This window comes from Chondrus crispus, genomic scaffold, assembly GCF_000350225.1.
Source record: "Chondrus crispus Stackhouse genomic scaffold, scaffold_415, whole genome shotgun sequence".
NCBI classification, from domain to species: Eukaryota; Rhodophyta; class Florideophyceae; order Gigartinales; family Gigartinaceae; genus Chondrus; species Chondrus crispus.
This window is the reverse complement of record NW_005179311.1, coordinates 24,603-51,079: the sequence shown is the minus strand read 5'-3', so window position 1 is coordinate 51,079 and position 26,477 is coordinate 24,603. Positions and strand designations below refer to the sequence as shown.

The 26,477-nt window shown below is 52.7% G+C and overlaps 8 protein-coding genes; 4 read left to right on the top strand and 4 right to left on the bottom strand.

The window, feature by feature from the left end:
- Positions 1–3,234: 3,234 nt before the first annotated feature.
- Positions 3,235–4,433, top strand: CHC_T00001216001 (hypothetical protein). XM_005718590.1 is given in 2 exon segments: positions 3,235–4,323; positions 4,324–4,433. The coding sequence occupies 1 exon segment, from the start codon at positions 3,235–3,237 to the stop codon at positions 4,321–4,323; it is 1,089 nt and encodes a 362-aa protein (XP_005718647.1). The 3' UTR covers positions 4,324–4,433.
- A 33-nt stretch (positions 4,434–4,466) lies between these two features.
- On the bottom strand, positions 4,467–4,871 carry CHC_T00001215001 (hypothetical protein). The gene has a single exon (XM_005718589.1). It carries the CDS (start codon positions 4,869–4,871, stop codon positions 4,467–4,469), a length of 405 nt encoding a protein of 134 aa, XP_005718646.1.
- A 1,302-nt stretch (positions 4,872–6,173) lies between these two features.
- CHC_T00008262001 (Alpha-(1,6)-fucosyltransferase fragment, family GT23) lies at positions 6,174–6,794 on the top strand. The gene has a single exon (XM_005718588.1). The coding sequence runs from the start codon at positions 6,174–6,176 to the stop codon at positions 6,792–6,794; it is 621 nt and encodes a 206-aa protein (XP_005718645.1).
- Positions 6,795–7,628: 834 nt separating this feature from the next.
- CHC_T00008897001 (Glycosyltransferase, family GT23) lies at positions 7,629–8,750 on the top strand. The gene has a single exon (XM_005718587.1). The coding sequence runs from the start codon at positions 7,629–7,631 to the stop codon at positions 8,748–8,750; it is 1,122 nt and encodes a 373-aa protein (XP_005718644.1).
- Positions 8,751–9,504: 754 nt separating this feature from the next.
- Positions 9,505–10,347, top strand: CHC_T00001214001 (hypothetical protein). The gene has a single exon (XM_005718586.1). The coding sequence runs from the start codon at positions 9,505–9,507 to the stop codon at positions 10,345–10,347; it is 843 nt and encodes a 280-aa protein (XP_005718643.1).
- Positions 10,348–12,272: 1,925 nt separating this feature from the next.
- Positions 12,273–14,262, bottom strand: CHC_T00001213001 (hypothetical protein). The gene is made up of 3 exons (XM_005718585.1): positions 14,119–14,262; positions 12,528–13,967; positions 12,273–12,338 (listed from the first exon to the last, which is right to left on the bottom strand). The coding sequence occupies exons 1-3, from the start codon at positions 14,260–14,262 to the stop codon at positions 12,273–12,275; spliced, it is 1,650 nt and encodes a 549-aa protein (XP_005718642.1).
- Positions 14,263–16,575: 2,313 nt separating this feature from the next.
- Positions 16,576–17,703, bottom strand: CHC_T00001212001 (hypothetical protein). The gene has a single exon (XM_005718584.1). It carries the CDS (start codon positions 17,701–17,703, stop codon positions 16,576–16,578), a length of 1,128 nt encoding a protein of 375 aa, XP_005718641.1.
- A 7,565-nt stretch (positions 17,704–25,268) lies between these two features.
- CHC_T00001211001 (hypothetical protein) lies at positions 25,269–25,985 on the bottom strand. Its single transcript, XM_005718583.1, has one exon. It carries the CDS (start codon positions 25,983–25,985, stop codon positions 25,269–25,271), a length of 717 nt encoding a protein of 238 aa, XP_005718640.1.
- Positions 25,986–26,477: the final 492 nt, after the last annotated feature.

The window sequence follows — 26,477 nt, the reverse complement described above, 5'->3', positions numbered from 1 at the left end:
GATCGGTTCTACGAGCGCGGCGGAGGGCGAGCAATTGTCAGCATGATCAATTTTGATCCAGAGGAGTTCACAATCATTTGGGCAAACTACAGAGATTTTATCACAACCCACTACAATTGTGGTCGAGGGCGCAAGTCACCGCATTCGGCAAAGGACGTCTTGTTTATGACGCTCACTACCCTAAAACACGGCGGGCAGTGGGATTTGCTGCAAATCTCTTTTCCCTGAAGGGTCCCACCTTCGAAAGACTCATAATGCGCTTCGTGAACACGCTTTCTACGCACCTGTATGATACATTTGTCGCTCAAAATGGGGAGCTGTACTCCATGACTGAAATGCTGAAAGAAAAGTCTACTTTCAAGCACTTTTCGTTCGCTCGCTACGCTGTAGATGTCACTTTTCAGATGTGCAACCGGCCTAGTGGCAACATGCAGGAGGGAAAAAAGTTTTTCTCCGGAAAACATAAGCTCTACGGCTACAAGGTGGAGGTTTCAGTTCTCCCAAATGGTTTAGCTATCGGCTGTTCAGAGCATGTGCCCGGGTCAGTGTCAGACCTTGAAATGTTTAAAGAAAACAGGGCTTTTCATGACGTGAATGTGAGGAAGGCGAGAAGTGACAGACATGTAACAGATCTTGGATTGTTGGCAGGTGAGTATCCAAGGCAATGGGCGATTTTGGCCGACAAGGGGTACCAGGGCGGAGCAGAGATTGTTCGCTTAGCCAGCCCAAAAAAGAAACCGCAGAATGCCTGTCTGTCGGTCGATGACGAGCGGTTTAACAGGAAAATCTCGTCAGACAGGATAATTGTAGAGAACTGGTTCAGTAGGGCGTGTGGTCTATGGGCAGTTGTCTCCAGCAAATGGAAGTGGTCTGAGAGCAGCTACGATACTATTTTTCAGCTATGTGCTGCGCTGACTAATTTGCACATTACTTGGCATCCACTTCGGCAGGAAGACCTGGATCGATATCAGCGTGTGAAAAATCGCCAGCTGCACATCGGTGTGGAACAAGTAGAGCGCCGACGGCAGTCCCAGGAGCGCTATCGTCGGAAGCGTGCGAGGCGCATGTCCCTGCAGTTGCACAGAGCTGGAATGCCAGATCGCAACCCCGATGCTGATATATGAGGCAATGACTACAGTGCCATTGAATAGTTCTGTAAAGAATCACTTCCAACCCGAAAAATAAATGGCTACAAATTGTGCTAATTAATTGCCAAATTCTCAGTCCCGCATTGTAAGCGTTAGTCCCATCTGATGCCAATCAAACAATATACACCTCACCCGTCATTGCGTAGTTTCCCAATCTTTGCGAGAAAGACCTAGTATAACGACCGTCGCGCGCGCGGGGAGGTTATTAACCGTGCGGCCGTGCACGGTGCACACGTGGGCGGGTGTGCCCACGTGTAGGGAGCGCGCGCGTTGACCAACTGGCCGTGGCGTGGCGCACGTGTACAGTAGCACACGTGTCGTCCGTGCGGTAGTCTACGCGTGTTACGTGTGCGCGTTAGCACACGTGTCGTCCGTGCGGTAGTCTGTAAGCAACACGCGTGTACAGTAATGCACACGTGTAGTAGCAGCGTCCGTGCGGTAGTAGTAATTATGGCTCCAGCTTTTTAAATTGTGTACAGTACCCGGCACACACTAGGCGGCAGGTACTGTACTACTGTACTGGGACAGGTGTCCGAGGCGTCCCTCTGAGGGGTTAAGACCTGACACCCGTCCCTACCGGTAAACTGGGGCAAGCTCGCCCCCGTCCCTTCCGCGCCTATATACGTCCGTTTCGGCTCTCCATCGCGCGCGCTGGCTTCTAACCCGTTACCGGTCGCTCCCGTTCACGCACCACGGGGCGACTGCGCGTAACCGGCCAGTGAGCCACTCCCTTTTCGCGAGCTCGTCTGATCGGTTCAATTAGCGCGTCGCGTCCACGCCGCGTGCTCCCTCGCTATAGCCTCCGCCTCTAACCCAACCCAGGGCGGAGAGGAGTTATCCCACACTCTTCAAGTGCATCCGTGAACTTATTCGAGTTAGTTCGAAAGTTGGCAGCGAAGACATTTGATATTTTTCCTTTAGCAGTCTCGCCAAACTGTAAGTCTCGCGGCGAGGTTTGATAATCTGCTGCGAAAAGAGTTGGATTTCTGTCACTGTAGCGTGGGGAAGAAGATGTAGTAATAATTACATCATATTCCCTTTTGACAGCGTCATAGCGAGATGGGGCCTTCATAAACTCTTGTTCATGGCCGCTTTCGAATAGTGCGCAGATGAAGCGACGTGGGATCAATCTGCCAGAGCCTCCTGTTGCATCACATGATATGCCACGGTATTCCAAAAAGAGACGCAGGCGCTTGTACATCTCTGGGTTGATTACTACATCAGGGTGTGCTAACTCGGTTGGCGTGAGCTCTTCCGTGATAGTTTCCTTTAGTTCCAGTCCAGTGAGCAGAAACTGCCCTTCATATCCAACAAAAGGATTGCGAGGTCCAGCCTGCCTACCGTTGGAAAGCTGAAGTCCGCGCTAGAGTCGTGTGCTTCCATCTGTGAGTTGATTGGTCCTTTGCGCGTTTTGTACTCCAGAATGATTCGCAACTACTTCTTGGCTTGCGCCTTGGACGTTGCTGCTCATTTTCTACCTTCAATTGTCTTAATTCGCGAATGTCGATCAAATAAGGCCTTGGATTGGTGCGCGGTCTCCTCGTCACCGTACGAGGGGAGTTGCGCACAAGAGCAGCGCGATGACAAAGTTGCGGCAATGGCACAAACAACTTGTTTTATTCCGGGGTGTCCTTTTTCTCTCTCTCTCTCTGGAGACATCTACCTCCCTTCTATAAAGATCTAGCAGCGCTGTCAGTCGTGTCTGTTTGTAGCGGAAAACAGTATCAGGCTCTTGACCTTTCGCAAGTCTACTTCTAGCTCCATAGGGCATCTTTTTCTTCCCCAAATCCCTACTGTCTCGCTTCATTCTAAAGAGGAATTTCATAATTGTAGTGCAGCCCTGAAGGATCGCAGAATCAGAAACGGATCAACGATCTGGTTCTTGATGGAATTAATTCAACTTCTCGTAGCTTCATCGACAAATGCCTCTCAGGAATACGTTACAAAAACGTGTACACGACAACTACTCAATTAACACGTGGGCAGCAGACTAGACACGTGGACAGCTGAATCTCTGATTGTCTGATTGTCAGACATTCGCAACTCGAACAAGATCGCTTGCGGCGGCGGACATGAGGTGGTATCCATGCCCTCCTACAGTACATTTGTGCCAATACCGTACATTGACGTTGGGGCGTGCGTCGGTACGATATCAACGTCATTGCAACTCTGCGGGCCTCACGAAACCAAATCGAGCAAATTGATGGCTTCATTCCGCTCGGGACGAGGGGGCAAGAATAGGTCGAAGCCGCGCGGAGCCGGTGCCGGTGGAGGCAACGTTGACTTTCGCTGGAACAAAAACAGAAACAAACGCAGCCGCTACGATGCAAATTTGCATGAAACTGGTGATTCCATCCCCGACGACAATCTGGGCAATGCGACAGGCGTAGCTGCGACCGGCCGGAAAAAGGAGAAAAAAGAATCCATCAAAGAACGCCAGCGAAACGCAAAGCGACGACGTCGCGAGATGCACGAGCGCGACAGACAAGAGTCCGATGAGATGATCCGCTCATCTCCGGCTCAGTTTTTGTGGAAAAGATATCTCGAATGGGCGAGGGATAAGCTCACTTCCGTCGAGAAGAAGGTCGATAGGTGGACGCAGGAACATGTCGTGTCGGTGGAGAGCAGGGATGATGCAACACTCATTCAACTCGTTAAAGAAGTTGTCGGTCATGATTACATCGCTCAGGGTGAGTGGAAGAAAAAGCAGAACGCTCTTCCTGGCGTGGCTTGCATCGCTTTGGCATTGAGCGCGCTGCGGGCGGTATACCTTGCGAAAGGGGTGTACGATGGTAAGCCTGTTGGTAAGCTGTTTAGTAAGCATATCAAGATTGAGGTGCAACAAGAGTGGCTCAGGAAATGCTGTAAGGATGGGCTGGCGCCCAGCGCGGCTGGCACGGCAAAGCGCGTGCAGCGATTGATTGAGGAGGGGGCTATGACGCTCAAGCATACCTCTGTACTTGTTATTGACTTCCATCGCGATGATAAGGATAGGAATATCCTCGACTTTCCTACGCTCAAGGAGGAGTTGTTCGACTTTTTGCACAACCATGCAAGGACCCTCATCGCGGAAGGCAAAATGAAGATCGTCTTGTACGCCCCGAGACAGGTCGAGAATGCTGATGATGCTGAGGATGCTTCTGGCAAGGATGAGGAACAAGAACAAAGCGAATGATTCGATATGCGCGGGTATAACAGAAACGAGAAGAGGCTCATGTAATACATATGACATTAGAAAATCATCATTGACCGACGTTGCAACTTGTAAATAGGATTGTTCTCACATGCGGGTACCCTGTGGCGACCCTTTCACGTCCCCTACCTCAATCTCACCAGTGTGCCGACTGAAGTCTCAATGGTCTCCAGAGGTCCCCCTCCCACTAAATCCCTAACATGCCACTGAGCCGTAAAGCAGCTCTTCTTCATACTTCTCCCCTCAAGTTTGTTCAGAAGCATCTCTTTAAACGGCGTCTTCCGCAACAGGTCCAAGAGTTCCGCTGCACCCTTCCTCCTCTGTGCGTCAAACCCGCCCATGCCCGGCACGGCAAACCAAAAACTACTCTCATCCCTCATGGTGAGCCACCCGCCCCTCACAAGCTCGCATTCCACCGCCTCACTCCCCTCCCCGAAAACCTCCCGCAGGCGTCGCACTGCCAGCACGGCGTCGCGTACCGCCGGCAGCACCTCATTCGCAAAGCGCTCCAGGCGCCCCCCGTCGCGCATCTTCGCGACCACGTCGCGAGTACATATGAAGGCGATTTCACGCGATGGGAGGACTATCCTGCGCCAATCGTTTCGGGCGACGACAAGCGTGAGCTCCCGGTCGAGGGCATTGGAGTCCGCCACCAGCGCGCGGAGTTGCGACAGCAGGGCGATCGGGGGTGTGCGCGGCAGCTTGATCACGGCCTCCTGCGGCCAGGCGGTGCGCAGCGTCTCCAGGGCGAGCGCAGCATCGGATAACGTGGAGAGCGCGGAGAAGAGGCTGTCTGAGGCGGGGGGCTCGGGGTCGGGAGCTTTTCTGCGCCGCGTCGACGGGTGGCGGAAGCGGCGGGGGACAAGGGGCTTGGCGATGGCCGCGCGCGAGATGGGGAGGTTGGTGGCGACCGTGTTGCGGCTGCGGGGAAGGGCTGGCGGTTCTTCCCGTGGCGGAGGCATTGGGGACGGAGAGGGGGGGAAGGGGTACGGGAGAAGGGGAGTTGGCTGGGGCAGGTGGCGGAGCAGAAGTGGGGGAAGGGAAGGGAGGACGCGACTTTGACTTGAGTGAGGCGACGAGCCACGTGGCGCCGCTGTCACGGCGCATGATGCGACGTGATTCCAATGTCGCATATTCTGCATTTGCCGTCTGCATTTGCTGTCTGCATGTTCTGTCTGCTCGATGCCTGTGCTCCTGCTTCTGCCTGGCCTTTCTGCCCGAGCTATGCTTTTAGCACTCGGGATCTCTGCGATCATTCTTCATCTCCAAATGACGTAAGCCCAACCTCGCATCATCCGATGCGTGTTGTAACACGCATTCCTCGCCCACGTTTCGTGCACGTGCTCGCCCGACTCTATCGCCGAACGATCGCGCCCTCTCTGCAAGTGCGCCCTCTTCCCTTCCTGATGCTCTTCTGCTTCCTGGTGCTCTTCCATTCCATCGGTCTCCTGCAAGGCCACAAACCCGCCTCTTTCGCTGCCACGCTCCTCACCCGCACTAACCGCACTGGCCCGCCTGGGGTCGTCCTCCTCGTCGAAACGCGTTTCAACGGCCTGGGCGCGCAGTTCCTTCGCCACGTCGACGCGCTCGCCGTCGCAACACTGCTGGGTTGGCGCTTCACCCCCTGCTTCGGGCGCTACTGGAACTACGGCTGCGCGCCGCACCGCGCTTGGGAGTGCTACTTCACGCCGTCTCCGAGGGCCGCGTCATGCAACGTGCGCGCTTCCTGCCCCGAGCTATCCGCGCTCCGCGCCGAGGAAGTGGCGGGTCATCAGTGCGTCGTGGTCAGCACGGACACATCCGAGGAGCGCGCGGCCGCGGTACTGAGAGCCATGTCGGGTGGCGCGGCGCTATCGAGGGAGCTTGCGAAAAGGCTGTGGCGGCTGAACGAGGCGACGGCGGCCGCCGTACGTGTGGTGTTGGAGGAGGCGAGCGTATGGGGGGCGGGGGAGTATGTCGGCGTGCATGTGCGGAGGGGGGATAAGAGCAAGGAGGTGGCGGACGTGCCGCTGTGGCGGTACGCGGCGGCCGTGCGCGCGGTGAGCGGGGAGGAGATGGCGGTGTTCGTGGCGGCGGATGACGGGGCGTCCGTGCGGGGGCTGCGGCAGCTGCTGGCGGGCAGGAAGGTGGTGGCGATTCGCGGGGCCGAGGGGAGGGGTGGGCACGACCAGTTGGCGACGAATAGGGGGTACATGAAGGAGAATTACGGACGTGTGGTCGAGCTGCTGGCGGAGGTGGAGGCATTGAGAGGGGCGAAGGTGTTTGTGGGGACGTTTTCAAGCAACTTGGGGAGGCTGGTGCATGTGCTTCGGGAGGGGGATGAGCGTAACTCCGTGTCGCTGGATGATCGGTGGGCGCCTGGCGTGGCGTGGCGCACGTTTGGCGAGAGGTATTGTGAGATGGAGCCGGTGAATGAGGTGTATTGCACAAGAGTAAGGGAGGGGCGGGCGTAGAGCTCTAGGAGCTGTCTTCGGACGGCGTTTTTGTGACCAGCTCGTCCACAGCGTGGATGGGACCCTGCGAGAAGTGCATTGGAGGAACGGTAAAACGATACGTCAGCAAGAGCCCGTGTTTCCTTCCGATGAAATGCGCGCAGGCAAACTTGCACACGTACCGAAAGCTCCTCCCAGATGGTCTTGTAGACGACTTGATGTCTCTTAACCGGCGAAAGGCCTTCAAACCGATCGCTAACGACGGTGATGCTGACGTGCGAGCCATTAGGGTCTCCATATGTCGGGGTGACCTTCAGCCTCGTGGGCGCCAGCGCGTCCGTGATCTTGCGCTGCACGGCGGCCATCGCGGAGTCACCTTCCGCTGCGGGCGGTCCGGTCGCGCACATGCGCGTCGTCGACGGCCGTGGCGCAAAGCGCGGCGCCCGAATGTCGCACACCAAAGCCGGCGAAGAAGCGGCCTGCGACCGCAGCGTGCGCGTCGCGAGCGTCGCGAAACAGGCCAGACGCATGACGCCGTGGGATTGAGGCTCAAAAAACGGGCGGATGCAGGGCCGCGTGGTGAGGCTCGGAGAGGCAAATTGAGGCGGAGGGTGGTGTGGGCTGGGGATGGAGGAGTGGGCTGGGGGATGGAGGAGTGGGCGATGACGTCTGGGAAACGCGGAGATCGACACGGGCATGCGATGCTGAGCAGCACGTGTACAGCGAATGAATGGCTTACAGTTTCATGGAGAAAGGTTTTTTCTTCTGGCGCCTACATGTAAAACTCGGGAATGTCGGTCCGTCGTTATCTTCCCACGGGCACGTCTGTGATCCGTCGTCGACAATGCGCGCAGGATGGCGGACCCCGGGCTTCCGCACTCGCTTCGACCGCGTAGCACCCGTGTAACGGCCCGAAACATCCGTCTCCTATACAAGCGCCTCATTCGCAATCCCCAGAGTAGGACTTATGTCTTATTCACTCTAGCCTTCCTCTGCTTCCTGGTTCTCTTGTACATCACCTTTTTCTTGTCCACCGACTCCGATCTCCGCTCATCCTCCACTTCGCGCCAGGGCCCGCACAATGCAGCTACACTGTTCATTGCCATCGGCTCGGCCCCGGGCAATGTTGCCCTGAGGGACGCCGCGCGCGAAGGGTGGCTGCGCTGGCTCCCGTCCGACGACACAGTCTCCTACCGCTTCTTCTCCGACACGCCGCCCTCTGCCTTTGACGATTCGTCCTCATTCAGCGTCGACTGGTCCAACCTGCGGCGCGAGGCCAACCGTTATGACGACGTTGTTTTGCAGCCGTTGCCCACGGGCTATGGCTCCAACGACCACAACGTGTACGCCCAACGCGCCCGCTTCCAGGCCGCGTGGACTGTGCGTCATATCCCGGACGCCGATTTCTTCCTGCGCATAGACGATGACAGCTTTTTGTGCTTGCATCGCTTGCTGTACGAGCTCAAGGCCCTGCAACGATCCCAGATGTTCTGGGGGCGCTTCTGGTGTAGAGAGGGGCGCAATCGCGCTGATGAGAACTTTATGCTGTTTTCGAGGGACATCGTCGAGCTGCTGGCCAATGATAAGTTGGTCGGAAAGCTTTTGCCGTACGACGAGCACGTCACACTCGGTTGGAATTTTGGCTACTGGTCCTGGGTGCTCAACTTGACTATCTTTGATGATCAGAAGCGCATCGATGCGCAGCAGGGTTACTTGACCAAGTACATGCATCAGGATCCCCCTGCTGACGCCAAGCAGTTGGCCAAGTTTTGCGACAGCTTTATTTATGCACACCATGTGAAAGCTAGTACCGCCGCTGCTGCGTACCGCGCGACGAAAACGCATCTCATGTATCAACTTCCTATCATTACGACGCCCATGGATACTTGCGAAGGGAAGGCGCAGACTTTTGTGCCGGCTAGGCATTCCGAAGAGTTGCCTGACCTACGTATCGGGCGCTCTGGAAACGCGCCGTGAGAGGGGTGATGTTCCAGGACATATTCTGCGCATGGATAACTTACTGCGCTGCTATTGCCGAGGCGCCATGTCCGGGGCGCAGGAGCAGGATGAAGGCGTGGAGGCAAGCCGAGAAACAGGCCGAGAAACAGACCGAGAAACAGACCGAGAGACAGGCTTCTATAAGTCAGATGGGCTTCTCTGTCGCCAAACCGGCGACAAGGAGTTGTTCAAAGTGACGAATTGTGATCATTTATTGCGCACCAAATGTGGTCACCACCCTGAACGAGACCGATATTTCCTTGGATCAATTTACCCAAGGGTAGATGCAAGTCGCCATGATGATGACTGGAGGAAATGCTGTTTCATGTTACCGACGAACAATGCTACTGTCACGCAGATTGGATTTAATCAATTTGGGTCGCAGTGCGTGAGGCTTAGTTCGTAGGGCCACATCGGTCCCCGGCCGTGTTTCAGAATACGCTGTCGTGTCGCTAGCCAAAGAAGCCATGGTCGGCCCGGCCCTTTTTCCTCTCACGTCAAACTCTGGCAATGCTCTTTCCGCGTTGCCTGTCGGATTATTCGGTTATCATCGCCTCCACACGTGAGAATCCACAATGTAGCGCACGTTTCAAACTCTTCAGCCAGGGCAACTTTTGCTTATCGTCGTTCATGTATCGCTGTCTACTCACTTGCACTTGACACACCTAACTCGCAGAACAAGTTGTCCCGAACGATGGCTTTGGGTGTGCGAATGAGGCGAGGAAATATAGGTATGTTTGGATCCATCCTATCGCGCTCCAAATGGCGCGATACTTTGTTGTTTGGGATTCTACTCTTGGTAGTCGGTCTTCTGCTCTTCTCTCAGCAGGGCTTGCACTATTTCTCGACAATACCAACGTTTGCGGGGATTGATACTGTGTCCAACTCAAATTGGACCAGGGTGGCAACAACGAGTGCCTCGCTGACGCACGTGTATCAGGACAATTTGCTCCATCACAAGGTGTGGATAGTGCCATTTGACGACATGTGGCACATCGGGCTTTCGGAGTTGGCTTGGCGTGATTCTTGCAGAGGGTCATTGGGGGCGGTGGAATCTCATGTGACCAGCGGAGCATCGATTGCATCCGTAGTGAGTGAAGTGGCAGGTCGTATGCGGCGAATGAGTCGAGTGGGGCCTTTGATACCGCTTGGTCGTCCATTCTTACTGAAGCGCGGAAGCGAACAAGAAGTAGTTCACGTGTTTGCACTCATCGTCCAAGATGTATTCTCAAGGAGGCAGCAGCAGTCAAGTTTCACGCAGGTGATCAAGCCTGTGCAATTGATGCAGGACACGTCTACACCTGCACATACATCCGAAGAGTGGTCAAAACAGATGCAACAAAACTACTGTTCGGCAGAGCGCGCGCGCTGGCTCGGGCGTGCGGTGTCGTACGCCATGCGGCGGTTCAATCTGAAAGGGCTAGTGCCAAAATCAAATCCGATGGAGGACGCGCGGCACAACGACGCGCTCTGCTGCCGGCGCGACATCGACGAGACCGAGGACCTCCTGCACTGCGCGCTCCCTTGCGACGGCGAGGGGCTGTACAACATAATATCGCGGTTCCCACAAACTTAAACTAACCACCATTAATCCCCTCCTGCCTCCCCCCAGAAACCCCCCTCCACCCCCACGCCGCGAACATCCCCACAAGCGCCGGTATGTCGTTGAGCACATTCGCGACAACACTCCACCCTTGATAACTCTCCCCCTTAACCCACTCCGGGAACACCCCCTGATACCTCTCCGTATACGTATGCACGCGCCTTCCCCACTCCTGCCCATCCGGGCGCTGCAGCGTCCCCCCGCCCCACACGTGCTCCATGACCGAGTAACTGTAAACGCCCTCACGCGCCCTAGCGTACGCCGCCGAGCGCAAGCCCACAGTGCAGAAAGCCACGACGGGCCGCCGCGCAACCGGCGGCGCTTCTGCCGCCGACACTGCGCCTGACAGCGTGCCCGCTGCCATCTCGCCCGACGACCGCACGTCTAGCAGCACTGGCGACTCCAGTGAGCAGAACTCCGCGTACGTCAGGTGTCGCACCGAAGGCGCTAGAGAGGCCACCGTGTCGCGTAGCCGCTGCGCGGCTTCGCGTCGCGCCTCGCCGTGCATGGTCGAGAGGGGCATGGCGTGCGTGCGACCCGTAGCGCTCGGCTGCCCCTGAAAGCGAAGAGAGTACCGAAGTTGACAGAAGAGGTGGAGCAACGACGTTGGCTTAAGTCATGGGACAACTGCTCACGTGGACACGTGGCTTCAAAGAGAAGACGCGCGCTCCGCAGAACCGTACAACCAATCGCAACCTGACAAGTCGAACGGGCATTCCTCGCACGCCTCCTGCGAACACAAACACTCCTCCGTGCTCCTCGGACTACAACGGGAGCTCAACTTCCCACGCTCTTCAGCCTCCCCAACTGCTCCGCCCTCCCTCGCCCGCATCCCCCGCCTTTGCGCGCACGCCTCCCGTCACCATGCTTCCCTCCGCCGCCCCCGCCTTCCTGGGCTCCCCCCTCCCTTCCCCTTTCGGCGCCGCGCCGTCCCTTCCCCGCACGTGCCTCAAGCCGGCGCGCGCGCCCGTGTGCGCGGCGGATGGCCCGCCATCCCCGCCGCGCCGACGGCGCCCGAAGCGCAAGGCGTCCGCCTTCGAGAACACGATCGACGACCTGACGATGAAGCGCATGGGCCGCGGCACGATCTACTACGGCGAGCGTGCCCCGGAGCCGGACGACGAGGAGGTCGACTCCTTCCCGGACGGCGACCTGCTCAAGCCGGACCCCGTGCTTCTGGCGGGCGGCACGGGGCGCACGGGGCAGTGGATCGCGCTCGGCCTGCGCAACCAGGGCTTCAACGTCCGCTGCTTCACGCGCTCGTTCCGGCGCGCCGAGGATATCTTCGGGCCGTCCGGCAGCAACCTCGACGTGTTCGAAGGCGACCTCGCGCGCATGGACGACGTTTACGACGCTGTCAATGGGTCCATTGCTATTGTTTGCGCGGCCGGCGCCCCGTGGTGGCGCCTCGGCGGCTTGCAGGCTGTCGACGTCAAGGGCGTTGCCAATCTCGTCGAGGCCGCGAAAAAGGCGGGCAGAGTTTCGCGCTTTGTCCTCATCAGCTCTGCCGACGCCACTTCCGCCCGCGGGAAGGCGAAGCGCAGCGCAGAGGAGGTCGTCAGGGCGAGTGGGCTGCCGTATGTGATTGTACGAACGGCCGCACTGAAGGACGCTGAGGGGGGGCGCAATACGATTGAGGTCCAGCCCGGGGAGGCGCCGGCGGAGGCCGGGAAGGAGATTAGTCGCGTCGACTTGGCGCAGTGCGTTTGTCAGGCACTCGTTTATGACAGGGCTGTAAAGATGTTGAAGGAGGAGGACCCGGAAGGCGAGTTCCACTTTCCAGATTGTGTGCTGACTGTGGCGAATGGGAAGGGCGAGTATGAGCCGGACAAGAGATTTTGGAAAAAGACTTTCAATCGTATAAGCGATGCGTACAGGGTGGAGGAGGAGGAAGACGTTTAACGGTCGTCAATGGCCCCCGGACTCAGCGCAGAGTGGTGGTGAGAAGGGTTTCTGGGTTTGATCTAAAGTTACCTCTTGGGGTGCTAGCGGCAACCTGGTGACTGTTTAACGTATAGTATTTATTTAGTTTTCATTCTATGTCCATAAACAGTTTTCCGATTGTCGTCTGCGAGATTACCGAACCAACGTGTGATCGTCTAATCAAATCGTCTGTCTTGTTGTACAATACATCACTCCGCTTCGCTCTTGACCTTCTCAGCCCTGAGAATGGCAGTATTAGTAACCACGTCCTCACCGGGGGCATCAAGGTCTGAGAGCTTCTGCTCCTCCTTTTGATCCAACAGGCCCAAGAGCGGCAATGGCAGCAAGTAAGAAAGACTGCAGATGGCAACCAAAATCCATAGCCTATCAAAGTTTGTTTCCGTCACGCCAAGAGCGTGCGTAAGCACCGCGCCAAGCTCACTGGACGCTACACCGCTGGCGTTGTAAATGCTCATCAGAGCCGCGAACAGCGTGCCCTCCACACCTGGAGGGCAAAGTCGCGCCGCCAATACCAACGTCGGCATGAACGCCACCTGCCCTAGTGCCGTTAGCACGGCCGAGTCCGCCAGCGCAAACACTTGGTCCGAGATGCCCAGTGCTACGTTGGTTCTGGTCACGAGAATCACTTGCGTCATACTCAACGGCACACTAATCAAGGTGCACCACAGCATAAACGTCTTGATATCCAACTTGCTGAAGTACGTTCGATAGAGCCATAAACCCAGCAATGCAGCCGCGGACGACACGAATCGCACACGACCGAGAAACTCCGGGCCGAACGCTAGTTTCTCCGTTTGAAAGAAAAACAGCGCAGACTCGGGGGATGGCGTGGCCTGCCATGCAAATATAAACGCGACTGGTAAGTACACCGCCGGATCACAGAGTGCCTTCCACAGAGATTTGGAACGGCTTTTCATGCTCTCTACAACCTCAGACGCCTTTCCCATCGTGATGCGGTCCTCCTTAATGAGCCCCGCAAGGCAACTGGTGAACAGCGGTAACAGAGCGGTAAATGCAAAAATCTCCCTGGGGCCAACTGTCTCCAGCAGACTCCCGCTCAAGTAGGCAGATAACAAACCTCCAACTGCTGAGGTTCCCCAACACAGCGATTGCAAGGCACCGGACCTCTCCGCAGGTAAGCTGCGCACGCGTTGCACGACGATCGAATCAACGACGACATCCGATATTGCTACGGAGAAAGATGTTGTGACGCAAGCAATAAGCGCCGCAGCAGCCGAATCGACTACAGTGGCGAGAGAGAGCCATCCGAGGACGCCGATGGCGCCAGCCCCTACCAGATACGAGCGACGGCGGTATCCGAAAAGCGGAAGCGAGTCGCTGATGAAGCCATACAGGGGCTTGACGAGCCAGGGAAACATGGCGGCACCCGTGAGGGCGGCGCATTCCGCGGGGGATAAGCCGAGGTTGTCCTTCAGGAAGAAGGCAACGGCGAGACGGGAGATGCCAAGGGCCCCTTGCACGAAGTAGACAGATAAAATAGCGGCGAGTTCGGGACTAGGTTCGAATCCAGAAAGCACTGTTGAGAGCAGCTGCCCTGGTCGAGATTGCGGGCGCCATCGGTAGGGAGGTTCGTCGGCTCCGTCATGGTGTAGGTTGGCGTCAATAGGCACCCGAATTGTTCGACGTCGCTTCACTTGGCGTGGGTGTTTTGTCGCGCATCTAAAAGCTGAGTCACGGGACGTTGAAAGGAATGAACTCGGTGATAGAATGGCAAACGCAATAGCGCTGTTCTGACGTGGAAGGTGCCGTCTGCGCCGAGAGAAGTGGTCTGCTTCAAACGTGAACCGCATTCTCTCCCCTTTTTCGAAGGCCCTCACCGCCACAATTGCGATAGGTCGCTTCCGTCAAAAAGTGAAACTTCGCCGCCGCCGAAAGGAAAGAGCCGCCGAGACAGGCTTGTTTGAGATGAGGAGCGACCTTCATGACGTAGGGGAGGAAGGCGGGGAAAACGCCTCTCAGACCTCGTCACGGCACATCCACGACCTGGCCTACCGTAGTCTGAGCACAAACAAGATTGTGAGGCCACAACCCCAATACGCTAATTATTAATGAAAAACTATTCACCGTCACAGCAATGACCCCTTCAATTGGTCTTTGAGGCAAGCAGCGTCTTTGCATCTCTGCATATTCATACGCCACTCTCATGAGCGCGTCAAGAAGGTTGAGTAGTTTGGTATTAGAGCGTGAGGTGATACTCAGGTTTTATGAAGAATACATCGGTCGAATGCTCACCCGAGCTGAAAGTTTGTAGCATCTGACTGAAAAACTGTTACAGCTCTAAAGATGGAAGTCGGATTCCAATTGTTCAAGTGCATCCAGTTTGTACAAATTAACGTTTTGCATGCACTCAATGAGTGCCATTAGTGTACCTGCAACCCGATTTTCATCATCATTTAGCAGGAAGTGCGAGGTAAAAAGAGTCGCCCGAGCTTTCGACAAGCAAGGTCAGGTGAAAAGACATGCCATGGTATTTTCGCGCTCTTAGGGAAAGACATGCGGAATAGCGCTGCAATAAACACGAAGGGCTTTGAAGTTAGTCTTCCAATATGTTCCATGAAATCAAGCTGGAAGCTTCCATATCATTTTCTTCGATCTGTCCCGGACAAGAATTCAAAGCTATAGCCTAAGGTGTAAGTGGCTTCCATCTTCTATTGATCTACAAGTTGATATAGTCAAACTTCGGATATCTGATCATTTCAACGTTCCTCATTTTTTCCAACTTCGACCATCCGCTCGTACTACCTCCATCAATATCAAGCGAGTGTGACTTTTGTACGGGCTTTTCCATTCCTCCTTTACACCGTTTCACTGCATAAAAAAAGAAAACGAGATCCAGTATATAGGTTTCAAACAGCACTTCGTCACCACCTTCTTCTCTTTGATGAATCAAAACGCAAAAATCCTGCTCGAAGGACACAAAATAGTTTTGGTGCACGTTTCTGCAGCTCCATACAGCTCAAAAGCAGAAAAATGATATTCTTATGAAGTAAAGAGACATTTTGAAACACGTCTGCTTTATAGTAAGAGATTTCGCGTTAATAGTTCACAAGGTCTGAGATCGAGATACCTTCCTGGACGGACACGCCCCCTCAAGAACGACTTTCTTGTTTGTTCGTCAATTTTTTTTATGTCCGAGTGAAGTACTGTGTTCATAAAAATTAGAGGTTTATATGTTGAAGTAATTATTCTTCAAGACACGTTGCAAAGACCAGGCTGGACCATGTAAGATTCCTGGAAAAGAAAAGTCGAAAGGCAATCATTTGACATGTGTTAGCAAGGGGTTTTACCTTCTTGAATGAATGGCGCTTCTGTTTGAAACTATGGAATTTGCGCACCCAAAAGTGGGACGATTATTCAAGGATGTGCACGGCATCTCGAAAGAGAAAACATTCTAGAGTACGACGTAACGAAGTTAACAATGTCATGCGGTTTCTCATCGGTATCGCGATAGAAGAAGAGAAATCCTTTCTTTGCAGGGTGGAAGCGGAGGAACTACGAGATGGCTTCCTCGTATATCTCTTCGATATATGAGGGGTTATCCCGAGCCCATTGCGGCATCATTCAGGAGTATTCTATGTGATGGATGATATCAATAAGGAGGGCTACAGTACTGGCCGAGGCGATGAAGATATCCAGCCATATACATCATATCTCAGGGTGTGTCTTAACATGCCCCGTTTTGCTGCGGTTTGCTTTGCCTTGCCCAAAGAAGTGACTTGGCGTGCTATGAGTGGCTCCTACGTTTTAATTTATGTGTTTAAGAAAAGCAACGGCTTAAGAAGCATACGGTATTTGTTAAGAATTTAAAAGTATTCCTGGCAAAACCGGGCAAGGCAAAGCAAAAACCAGCCTGTTAAGACACGCCCTCAGGTACATCATGTACCTGAGATATAAGGTATATGGCTGTGCCAGGAACGGCATCTTCAATAGAACATGATGTTCTATTGATTGATGAAGATGCCCTTTCTGGCCACTCTTGCAGAAGCCCACCGCTGGATACAACTTCGTGGCAAAAAATTATAATTCCACAAGGCTCTCAGGCAATATACCGAACTGATACACCTTGTCAGCCTGTCTTTGTGGGTGTTGCTGTTAGTTACTTGTTGGCCCCCTTCTTCCCTCTTTTCTCTTTTTTTCTTCTGCTTTGATTCCTTTCCTCAGTATCTTTTCTAATACCGATATCTTCGAGTAATTCCTTCTACTTTTTAGGGACCACTTCTCAGCTATGTACGCTCGTCAAGTTCCTATACTACTGTAGTCATTCGCCTGGCCTAACGCCGGTATCCAATTGCCAGCCGTTCGAGGGCTACACTCTTCCCAACGGGTGATGTACGCAACTCCATCTCTTATTTGGAATTCTGAAATGGGTACGAATAGACCGCGCCTTGAGAAGCACAGCATCCTATCCCGTATTACCACAGATCTATTGAGGAATAAGTTTTCAACCCTGTCAATAGTGCCGACCTCCTCCTTGCCGTGGTATGAGTGGCGAGACCAACGTGTCCCTTGATCTCCAAATGTCTGTCGCCCTATCCCGACCGAAACCATTGCAATATTTAGGTTTCTCTTCGCATCTTTCCCCAACCAGTGTAAGTCCGCGAGTTTTATGTCCTCGGGTAATCTGTTGGCTACTGTTATCATCAATGTCATTAGTATGACTGATGCAGCTATCTTTCCTTGTTCTTCTTCTCCCACGATAGCCCATATCGCAACTATTATGGCTACTAATTGTACAACTACTTTGAAGGTCATAGTAGAATCCATGTGTAAGACACCGAGTTCTTGTCCTCTCATTTGATCTCTGAAAAGGACCAAGGAGTTGTCTGTGTTTGACATCTTGTCTAGTTCCGCATTGCTGATAGGCAGCAGTACTATCTCTTCCAAGTTTGCGCGTTTCCTCACCACAATGCATGCGCGAGGCCCGTACACTGTCGAGATCTTCGATTCTATCCACATAAGGCGTTCCATATCATAGTGAGTCCTTATATAGTCTAGATTATAAGTCCCACAATTCTTGTAATCTCCATGAGCTAACTGCGCTCTCGACAGCCAAATTTTCTTCTCTGTAAATAGGTTTCCTCTGACTAAAACCTCATCTGAAGAAGGGTCGTCCTTAGCAAGTCTTAACCGCCGATTCACATGCTCGTTGAAACACTTACAGCTGGTCTCGATGGATATATACAGAAAGTCGTCAAAAACGTTGAAACATTTTCCTTCTACGCACTCTCCTTGTATGCAGTCATCTGTGCATTGCCTCTTTTGGACCACAGCTATTGTCGTGTTCCTGTGACATAACTGCGTGCGAAAAGTGGCCTCAAGTGCCTGTATGAGTACTTGGTAGCACCAGCGCTGGCGCCAGTACATCACAAGGCCACACGTACCTATCGATAATATTATTCCAGCTATGTCAGCTGCCATACTCTCTAGCGCGTTCACGAATTGAAAGACGAGTAGCCATGTTAAAAATGTTACGCCCAGCGGCATCACAATTACTGTAATCAATATCACTAGGACGACCTTCTGGTACCACCGCGTGGAAGGCGCCATGATCATTCCGATCACGTCGTTATACCCATTCTGGAGGTAAGGGGCGATTTTCATCATGTTCGACAACACGATTATATAGGTCAGATTTGACCTTATTCCTCCATCTCGGTTTCCACTGACCCATGTGAGAAGCCTGCGTTCGGATATCATATCGTGTATTTGTTTTGCTCTGACGTCTTGTTTTGAAAATGGAGTACTGTAATAGGGAAGAGGAGAAGTGAGAAGCGGTGAGGTGTCGAAGGTTGTGCGGTGGCGAAGATTGTGCGGTGGCGAAGATTGTGCGGCCCAGGGCAGAAGCGGTAAGGTGCCGAAGGGTCGGCGGCTCAGGGCGGCGCGCCCTGCCAGGGCATCAATCAGATTGGGCGGGGAGCCCATAACGGAGCTTCCTCAGTGTGAGGGATCCCTACCTGTGCAATACCAGCTGGGCCCGCAAGGGGCAAAGTCGGGTCCGACTATAGGGACCGCTATGATAAACACCTTGGCACGCGGTGAGTGTGGCAAAAACCTCGCCTCACAGCTGTTACACTGTAAAGCTGATTAGATAGCTTGATAGGTGCTCGTCGGGAGCACTGTGGTATCACAGCCAAGATTTGTAATTTGTACAGCACCCGCCGCCGCGGGTTCATTACAGGCGCGCGACTACACGTGTGCCTTACACGCGGATGGACTACACGTGTGCCTTACGGACGGACGAACTACAGTACACGTAGGCATTACACGCCGATGACGTACTGTATACATTACAGCCCGGAGGTTGTATATGACAAGGTACCCTTCCTGACCGGGGCAATTTGGGAATTTTTAGTATTACACTTCCAGATTCTCAAGAACACGCCGTCGCCATGTTAGCGATAGTCGTACAAGTTCCTTCGTCCTCCCTCGTTCCCCTGCCATGCAGAAGTCCGCCAAAACTCAAACTCCTGCAGCCCCACGGCGTCCCAACGATCGTAAAACTGTCTTCTACAGCACTGACATCATGACTTTGACCACAAGTACTCGTGCGTCATGGGACTCTCCATGCGCATGCAGAGTGCAATCGAAGAAAGGACGCAGGAACGCGAGCCATTCATGAAAAAGCAGCGGGAAATAGCCACCGCGCTCCTTCGTCGTACTAAACTGTCTTCTGTCGTGAAAGCGACAAATGTACTTCCCACAACAGTAGATCGGATTTATCACCACCTCGAAGAGCGTGATGAATCCAAACTCAACGCCCTTCTATCGCTAGAAGCCCATTGCACAGGACACCGAACAGTTCTTACTCAACAAGAGTCAACTTTGATAAAGAAAAGGATTGCATACGCGGCAGAAAAGGGGTTTGCACTCTCAAACGGTGATGTGAGGAATATAATGACTCAGATAGCTTCTGACGGACGAGCATGATTTCCCACAGAATCTGGCAGTCCGTCTCAAGACAGCATCCGCCATTGGCGTGCCGTGAATAGAGACGTCAGTTATCGAAAAAGTGAAAACAAAGACGTCGCAAAGTTGGCCGCTGAAAATTTCACTCATGTGTCAACCTTTTCAGATGCATTGAAGAAAGTGCAACATGCTAATCCTGGTATATTGAACGACCCCTCCCGCCTTTGGAACCTCGACGAAATAGCTGTGGACTGTCAATATGGGGTAAGAACTAAAGTATTTGGGTCCTCACGCACCGATCACGGTAGGTATTTGGCTTTTCAAGCTAGAAAAAACAACAAGCATATAATGATTGTGGTTGCCGCCTCGGCATCTGGTCTCAAAATTCCTCCCTTTTTCATTTTAGAAGGAAAGAATGTAATAAGCGGATCGGTCTCTATGCTCAAACAGAACTAAATAATATGCCCTTCCGTGAAAAATAGTAGATTGTATCAAAAAATGTGGTTTGAGAAGGGAATCGTAATAATGACAACAGACAGGGGTATGGAAAAGAGATTCATTTCCTTTGTGATAGAGCATGTGGATACAGTTGTGAGGAAGACCCTACCCGTGGAGCTTTTCAACTTTGTGACTCTTGACTGTCACTCCTAACGAGAAAGTTTCGAGTGGCTCGAGTTGTGCAAGCAAAAAAAAGTGCGAAGTCGTTCAGTCTCCCTCAAACAAGACTCACTTCTTGCAACCCTGCGACCATGACATAAACAGTGCATTCAAAAAGGGATGCACAAACACCGGGACCTGCTTCATAAACAAACAACGCTCGACATGCGAAGTGTGCGTGCAAATCTGATGGTGGCGATATTGGCTTACAGTGAAATCACGGTGGATAAGATTAAGTTAAGCTTCGAAAAGGGGGTGTTATGGCCCATGGACTACTCTTTTCTAAACAGGTTTAAGAGACCAGCACCAGATGCGGTCACATGTGACCCAAAAAGTGGCAAAGTCGCTTCCCTAAATGTCACAAATGGAACTCGGAACCCCGACAACCGGACTTTTCGTCAGCTCAAAAAAACTTTGGAGGCTGCCAAAGACCCCACAACGAGAATCAGGGATGTGGAAATGCTTTTGCGCAAAAGCAGAAGTATGAATAAAATCTTTATGACATGCACGCGTTTCTCGAACATAAAAAGTTCGAACGCCTGTCGCGAGAAAAGTGTGTAGTTACAAAAAGGTACTCCTGCTCTGTACTTGACTTTGGAGGATATAATCGAAATCAGAAGAGAGAGACGTAAAACTTGCTGCTGAGGAGCATCTAAAAGCTGAGAAGAAGGAAAAGCGGGACCGCAGTCGAGCCCAGATGCGATTCTCGAAGGAGAGTCGCCGTACAAAGTCAGCAGCTGAACCAAAATCCCCCGTTGTCTCCCCCATAGCCTGAACGTTTTTCTTCTGCTTCTGGGGCGAGATTCGGAGCGGCAATGAATAGTACACTCTCGAGGCAAGCGTTCAGTAAGGATATGAGGGGTGAAGAGGAAGTTGTGGAATCTTTGTTATCGCTTTCCGGTACATAACTAAAATCACCAAATTGCCCCTTTTTGCCATTTGAGCCCTTTTGGCACGTATCAGAAAATGTCGAATGGCTTCCAACAGGATGTTTTTGCCAGCGTCTTTTCGTGGTGGATGGCACATGGACACCCGACTGGCTGTAGCGGACACTTTTTGGCTGCTCGGGATAGTGCCATTCAAAACTTCTGGGGCTCTGCCAAAAAAATTCCCAAATTGCCCCGGCCAGGAAGGGTACTGTACGTAGTTACCCTACTGTAGTACAGTACAGCCTACATTACTGCCATTTTGGAAATTTTCTTTCAGACCGTTGGGAGTTTCCTAACGGCAAATTATCAGGCTTCAAGGCCGTGAAAGTCGCCGCACAATATTTATGATAGCATACTAATTCCCGGGCGACACTAATTTAACCACCACACTAAATCCTGTTAACAGTGTAGCTTAGAGCCTCGAATCTCTTCCTTGGCGTGAACAGGCAGGCCATGCCGCAAGGCACAGATGTCAGGAAATTCCCCAGTAGCTTTTCTGGACGTGTTAGAACGAGCCACCGGTTCGATTCATAGTTGTTTGAAACTCTTTTTCAAACGCAACCAACACAGGTGCTACGCTATTTTCGACTGTTCACAAAAGGATACATCACGAGGGATATTCGGGTACTGCGCTTAACTCCATGATATGAAAAACAATGTTGTTACGTCGAGAAGGTCTTGGTATAAACTTAATAATATACACGCATTGCGGTCATCGCGTGTTGACTGAATCACGAATAAAAAGCGTGCGAATCTTTCTCACCGCACAGAGAGCTGACTGTTCTGTTGGGGAACGAGAACATAATCCCCTCACAAACGGATATGTAGATTGTGTTGTTTTATACAGGCAATAGGTATTGGCCTACCTGTTCGTCGACACGTTGCGAAACGCCCAACCTATCCATATTTCATGAAAACAAATATTTGGAATCTTTGAATTGATGGAGTCAACGCGATGAGAGATAAAAGTAGTATTGGTAGCCCTTCTGTCGGTTGATCCGCAATGGGATCCGTTGTATTTGAGATTTAAAATACTTTATTGATATTGAAAGCATATAACTCTGTCAGTAAAGGTGCAGAGTTCCTTGTAGCTTCTGTTTTTATCTCGTTTTTGAAGCAACCACTTCATGTGTATGTCTCGCAGTCTCACAACTGGGATTTATCCTTCCCGGCATTTAAACTTTTTACCATAGCGAGTGGGCTCTACCTCTCGGTCGCCTCGAAAAGATCCAACAAGGAATCATGAAGAGAACATGCTTGCTGGTAGTTCTTTTGGCGTTCACTATAGCTTCAATCGCTACATGCAGTATATTGGGACCGATTGATTTTGATCAGGATGCTTCCATGGACACAGTCTCTCGGCTCTTCGTACCCAGGACCATCGAGGGGTTGAATTTTTACAAAGCTGCCGAGGCTTTAACCCCAAAGCAGTGCGCAGGCAGCTCAATCTGGCATCGAATCATTAGGCAATGTACCAAGACACCAAAGAGGATGTATATTATTCCTCATTCCGCTATTCACCATGATGGAGAAAAATGCGGCACAGGAGAGGCGGATAGCAACTCAACTGAATACATGATCATTGTGGCGGGGGAGCAATTAAGCGATCCCAGAACGGCTGTCATAAATGGTCTTGCACCACTCTATGGAATTCTGAGCTCCAATGCGAGGGCGATTAACGCCTTCAACGTTTTGCGAGGACTGGACCCTATTCATGTTGGTTTTGAGTACACCTCAGATCGATACTGCGGCGGCAAACTCGCTTTCGCGAAAAACACCATATTCTTTTTCCTAACGCCACCAGCTGGCGGACAGGATCTAAATTTTGGCTTTGCGTACTTGGGCGCCTCGGAGATTGGCATGGTATCTGTGAAAGAGGACGAGAGTTTGTGTTTGTACAAGCAGTCACGAAATCTAGGCCCTGGACAAGAACCATTTTCCACTCCTACCCCTAGTCCCACCCCAGGGAGAGATGCCAATCTCCCTGCCAACTTATTTGAGCTCAGCAATCCAGTGGACCTGCCGGAATGCTTTCCTGTGGCGCCGCTCACCGATGATCCATCCACTAGTCCTTTAGCGACCGGCAAACCAGTCTCTAGTGTATCAATTTCGGCTTCACCTTCGGCTTCACCTTCCGCATCGCCTTCCGCTTCCCCTTTTGTTTCCAGCGTATCTAACCCAGGACCTACAAAGACACCAGAGGTTTCTCCGGGGGCTTCTCCACCATCTCCTACTGGAGCGAATGCTTCTGAGAGCCCCGCAACGACCCCAGCTTCAAACCCATCAGGATCAGCAGCATCTCCCAGCGCATCACCTTCAATATCGGCTACCTCCACAAATGATTCGAATGCAGTTTGCTTCCCTAGCAGAGCAAAGGTTGTTTTATCGTCAGGCAACGTGGTTTCAATTTCGGATGTTCGCATTGGCGACAAAGTTCAAACCGGGCCGGGCGTCTTCTCTGACGTCTTCTTGTTTACGCATCACACTGACGAGGTGATGTCAGGATTTGTGCAAGTCAAGACCAGGTCGAACGTCACACTTGAATTAAGTCCTGGCCACTATATTTCATGCAATGGCCAAATGCGACCGGCAAAGTCTCTTCGGACTGGCGACTTGTTGAAGCTCGGTAATGGTCAGGTCGATAATATCGTTTTCCTTCAAATGGTTGTGCTGAGAGGCCTGCACAACCCGCAGACATTCGACGGAAGCATCGTGGTGAACGGAATTGTGGCTTCTACGTATACAGAAGCCGTGGACCCTTCAATAGCTGTTGCGCTTCTTGCGCCGATCAAGTTCCTCTACTTTATCAACATACTCACGACAAGGGTCGCTTCGCTATTCTTTGAGGGGAGCAACTTTTTCGTAAATTTGCTTCCGAATGGACCAGCAGTCTGGTAGAGAAGGCAGGAGGGGAAGAAGGAGGGAAGGCGAGGGCCTTCATTGATGCAAAATTTGCATGATGTATCAGACTAGATTAACTGATAAATGACTTCGGTATCCTTAAGAAAAAACGCTGCGCCCGCTGATTATCCAAGCGAAATACTTTTCCATCTATTGTTTAGGGTGCTGGTCTTCATTCCCAATTTCACTGACCGCCCCGGGGAATGGGTCCCATACGTAGCCTTCGGCTCGTAGTGTCTATCCGACCATGCGTTTATCATAACATACAAATCTGAAATATTTATTTCATTTCAACTTTGATGTCCACGGTTTCTATTTTTCTTTGGTAGGTTGACTCTTTTTAATTTTTTCTGAAGTTGGAACCGAATAGAAACTACTCAAGGCCATGTTTCCATGTTACTGGTATAAAATTTGCTTTAAGAGAAATGCTAGTTGTAAGCCGACTTGTTCTTTTGAACAACCTCTATGTGTACCAATGAGTTGGTTTTCGCTAAAATCGAAAACCACGTGCTTTACCTGTAGTGATAGCCTTCTGGTTACAAAAAAAACAGAAATGAAATCGTGAGTTGGGTTGTCTAGAAAAAATAAAGAACTTTTGTCCTCATATGAGGACTAACGGTCCGATAGAGCTACGCAAAAAACTTGAGCATGGAAGAATATTACAAAATGTGACGTGTTAGGGTGTGAGGGTGTGTCTTAACAGGCTGGTTTTCTTGCCCGGTTTTGCCAGGAATACTTTTAAATTCTTAACAAACACCGTATGCTTCTTACGCCCTTGCTTTTCTTAAACTCAAAAATTAAAACGTAGGAGCCACTCATAGCACGCCAAATCACCTCTTTGGGCAAAGCAAAGCAAACTGCAGAAAAAAGGGGCATGTTAAGACACACCCTCGGGGTGTGTCTTAACATGCCCCGTTTTGATGCACTGGTGAACTGAGTTGGACAGTTGTTCTTGTCGTTGGTTTTATTTCTTTTATTCTACATGCAATATATATATATTTGGCATCGTCAGGAAAGAGAAAACACGGGGCATTTGCAACCACAGAACCGCACAGACGGCGCAAAACATGTGTTTGCGGTGTATGCGCGCCCTTTGAGTGCAACAGTAGCTATGAGAAGCTTGATTGACGGGCGTCGCATGGCTCCGCATTCTGCGTCTACAGCCATGCATTCCCATTACCCTGGTCTACAGGAGATTGAGATTATTTGAGGATTCTGCGACAAAGATCATATGAGATATGTATCATTCGATGCTGCGAATGATCTCAAGTGAGGCGTGCCGTGTGCTGCTCAGGGCAGACAGTTGGTGAAGTTGTGGCAAACGGAAACATCTTGACGAGACTCACGGTCTCGACGCTGCGGTCGGGGTAAACCAGGTTCAACCCCCCTAACGGGAGGTCACGATGTACCAAAGTAGATACGCGCAAAAGAAGGTTATCACAAATCCACCCAAAACGTCGCCTCTCGCAACGACATTGCACCACGACCTCTGTCAAAACTGGCTCACCTACGAGCACGCCAAGCCTTGTCCCACGCTTACGTGAACAACAATTTGACGCCCATGACCATACAAGTGCCCAACACGATCTTCTTAAACGCGCTGGGGTCCAGGCGATCGGCCAACAATTTCCCTAACGCAATTCCCACTAGCGTCGTAGGCGCGGCCCATCTCACAAAGTCCATATAGTAGTAGTCGTTCAAACGGCCGGCGAAGAAGTCCCATAACACGACCAAGGAGCTATTAATGGTGACGACGGCGAGCACATTCCTCCTGAAGTCGCCGTTCGATGTTTCCCACCCCGCGGCCTCGCCATGCACGACCAAAGGCGGCCCCGTGATATCAAAGGCTCCCCCGAGCGCGCCCGCCAAAAAGCCGAGCCCCCACGCGCCAGGGACGCTGCCCAGCTTCTTTGGCACGGGCACGCCTAGTGCGGAGTAAAGCACGAACCCTGAAATAAGGGCGCCCAAACCCCTGATAACAACCTCCGGGTTGAAATATTCGAGCATGACCGCCCCTACTGGCGTGGTCATGGTACTCGCGGCAAGCAAGACGGAGACAGCCTTCCAGTCGACGCGCTTGAACTCCGGCAGGATGAGAATCCATCCCGTGAGGGCGCCTAGCGTAGCGGCGACGGGCTGGACGGCGTTGAACACGCTGGAATGGGCGATCCAGGGCACTTGGGTGAGCGCGGCGACGCTGACGATGGCGAAGCCGAAGCCTGTGAGAGCCTGGATGAAAGCAGAGATACCCATGCCGAGGGAGACGGCAAAATGCGGGCCGGCTACAAAGGCGGTGACGGCATTATAGATCGAGGTGGAGAGCGGCATGTCCAGCGAGGCGGGGAACTTAGCTGGCGCATCATGTCCCAGGTAGGTGGCCAGGCCGAAGGACGTTGCCGACAGCGCGAGCGCGATGGCGAGGGCGCGCGCCTGGTCATTGGATGGTGGTGGTGGTGGTGGCGGGGGCGGCGAGGAGGAGGTGGGTGTGAGTGAGGGCGGAGGCAGGGCGGAGGCAGAGCTGGAAGGGGATGGTGGTGTCGGCGGGGTTGTCGGCGGGGTCGTCTGCGGCGGCTGCACCAGGTTGACATGCGGGTGGGCGCGGTTCTCCGCGCGCGGCGGCGCCAGTGCGCGGCGCACACGGCGCGGGGGACGTGCGGTACGCGCATCGCGCACGACGGAGGAGCGCCCGAGGGGCAGGGGGGATGCGAAGGCGGCGAACATGCTGCGGTTGGCCGAGGGAGGAGG